This window comes from Penaeus monodon, chromosome 32, assembly GCF_015228065.2.
Source record: "Penaeus monodon isolate SGIC_2016 chromosome 32, NSTDA_Pmon_1, whole genome shotgun sequence".
Taxonomy (NCBI): Eukaryota; Metazoa; Arthropoda; class Malacostraca; order Decapoda; family Penaeidae; genus Penaeus; species Penaeus monodon.
Genome location: NC_051417.1, coordinates 25,149,185 through 25,150,616, shown reverse-complemented (window position 1 = coordinate 25,150,616; position 1,432 = coordinate 25,149,185). Strand labels below are relative to the sequence as shown.

The 1,432-nt window shown below is 43.4% G+C and overlaps 1 protein-coding gene across 1 annotated transcript in view; it reads left to right on the top strand.

The window, feature by feature from the left end:
* The window catches only part of LOC119593767 (PDF receptor-like), a 172,227-nt gene that overhangs the window by 138,394 nt on the left and 32,401 nt on the right, over nucleotides 1–1,432 (top strand). Inside the window, exon 5 of the mRNA XM_037942784.1 lies at nucleotides 1,212–1,353. Within this exon, the coding sequence (XP_037798712.1) occupies nucleotides 1,212–1,353 (142 nt within the window). The remainder of the gene's footprint in view (nucleotides 1–1,211; nucleotides 1,354–1,432) is intronic.

Genomic DNA, 1,432 nt, shown 5'->3' with positions numbered 1-1,432 from the left:
CTGTCTGTGCACAGTATATTTCAATTCGCGCGTTAAATTATTTTTATAACGCACCACCGCAAGTCCTTTATTATCTACCGTTCATAAGCATATTCTCTTTTGAAATAAGCACTGCCAGAGTCTATCAACAATTATCCTTAATAATCTAATACCCTGTTGATTATATCCTGATTTGTTTACCAATGCCCGTGATTGAAATATCGTTTCACCATTATTAGATAATGAATATCACATTAATCTTGTGTAAACCAAATTAATTGGTAAATAATTATATTTAGTTTTACGAATGGGTTATCTGTTGTCAAAGTGAGGTGTGGGGGAGGGGGGGAGGTGATTTGCATTACATGTAGAATTAGGTTATGCGATGCAGGTCCATATCAACATGCCACAGGTTTTAAATACAGATGTCTGGTCGTGTTGCAGGTCTAACGGTACGAGTAAAATAATACTTAATTCAATCATCCATTGGTATATGCGTTTGTTAAAGGAATTTCCTTCTTTTCGACTCGTTTTCTCACAATTCATCCAGTACACTGCAGTTATCATCCATTTCCTCACACGCAGCTCGAACGCACCTAACCGACTCATGATATTTTTTATCTGCCTAACACAGACCTTAAAGACTCCATTAACCTCTCCCACACCTCGCACGAACGACCGGAGGCACTCGTCTTATATCCTTAACGAAGACTGAACTTCCTCATCTAATCTCCCACCCACCACGCATAAGCTTACCTCACACAGGTACTCTTTCACCCACCTCACCCTAGTCCACATACACTTAATGTACACAGACCTTAACTCAACACAGAACTGCTCACACACCCAAATTCTTACAAGCCTCATATAATGTAACTCGCACACCTTACTCTGAATTCAGACATTTTCTCGCCCACTTCACACAGATTCAACACACACAGGCGAAACTCACGCAGACTCAACACACACACACGTAACATAAACAGACCCATCAGGCACAGACGTAACACAGACAGACTCATCAGACACAGATGAAACACAGACAGACCTAAGAGAACAGACACAACTCCTACCCACCCAACAAACACAGACTTAACGCCCACAGCCCCACCGTCACAGCTATCGAGCCTGGTGCTGTAAGCTCTTCCTGTGTCACTCATTCACTCGTCCCGACCACTCTGTCCTTCTTGGAACCTACTCAATTCTCCACTCATCCCACTCGTGTCCCGCAGGTCACTGAGGAACAACAGAACTCGTATGCACTTCAACTTGTTTGTGGCGATGGTGATACAGCTTATGGTGCGCCTCACACTATACATCGATCAGTACATCACACGGCAGACGAACCACCGCTCTAATGGCATCGACAATACGGTAGGTGGTCGAGGCTGAAATGTTGAGCCGGTCTGACTGGTTCTTTTGTTTGGTTGTGTCTCTGTCCCTTTCTTTTGTG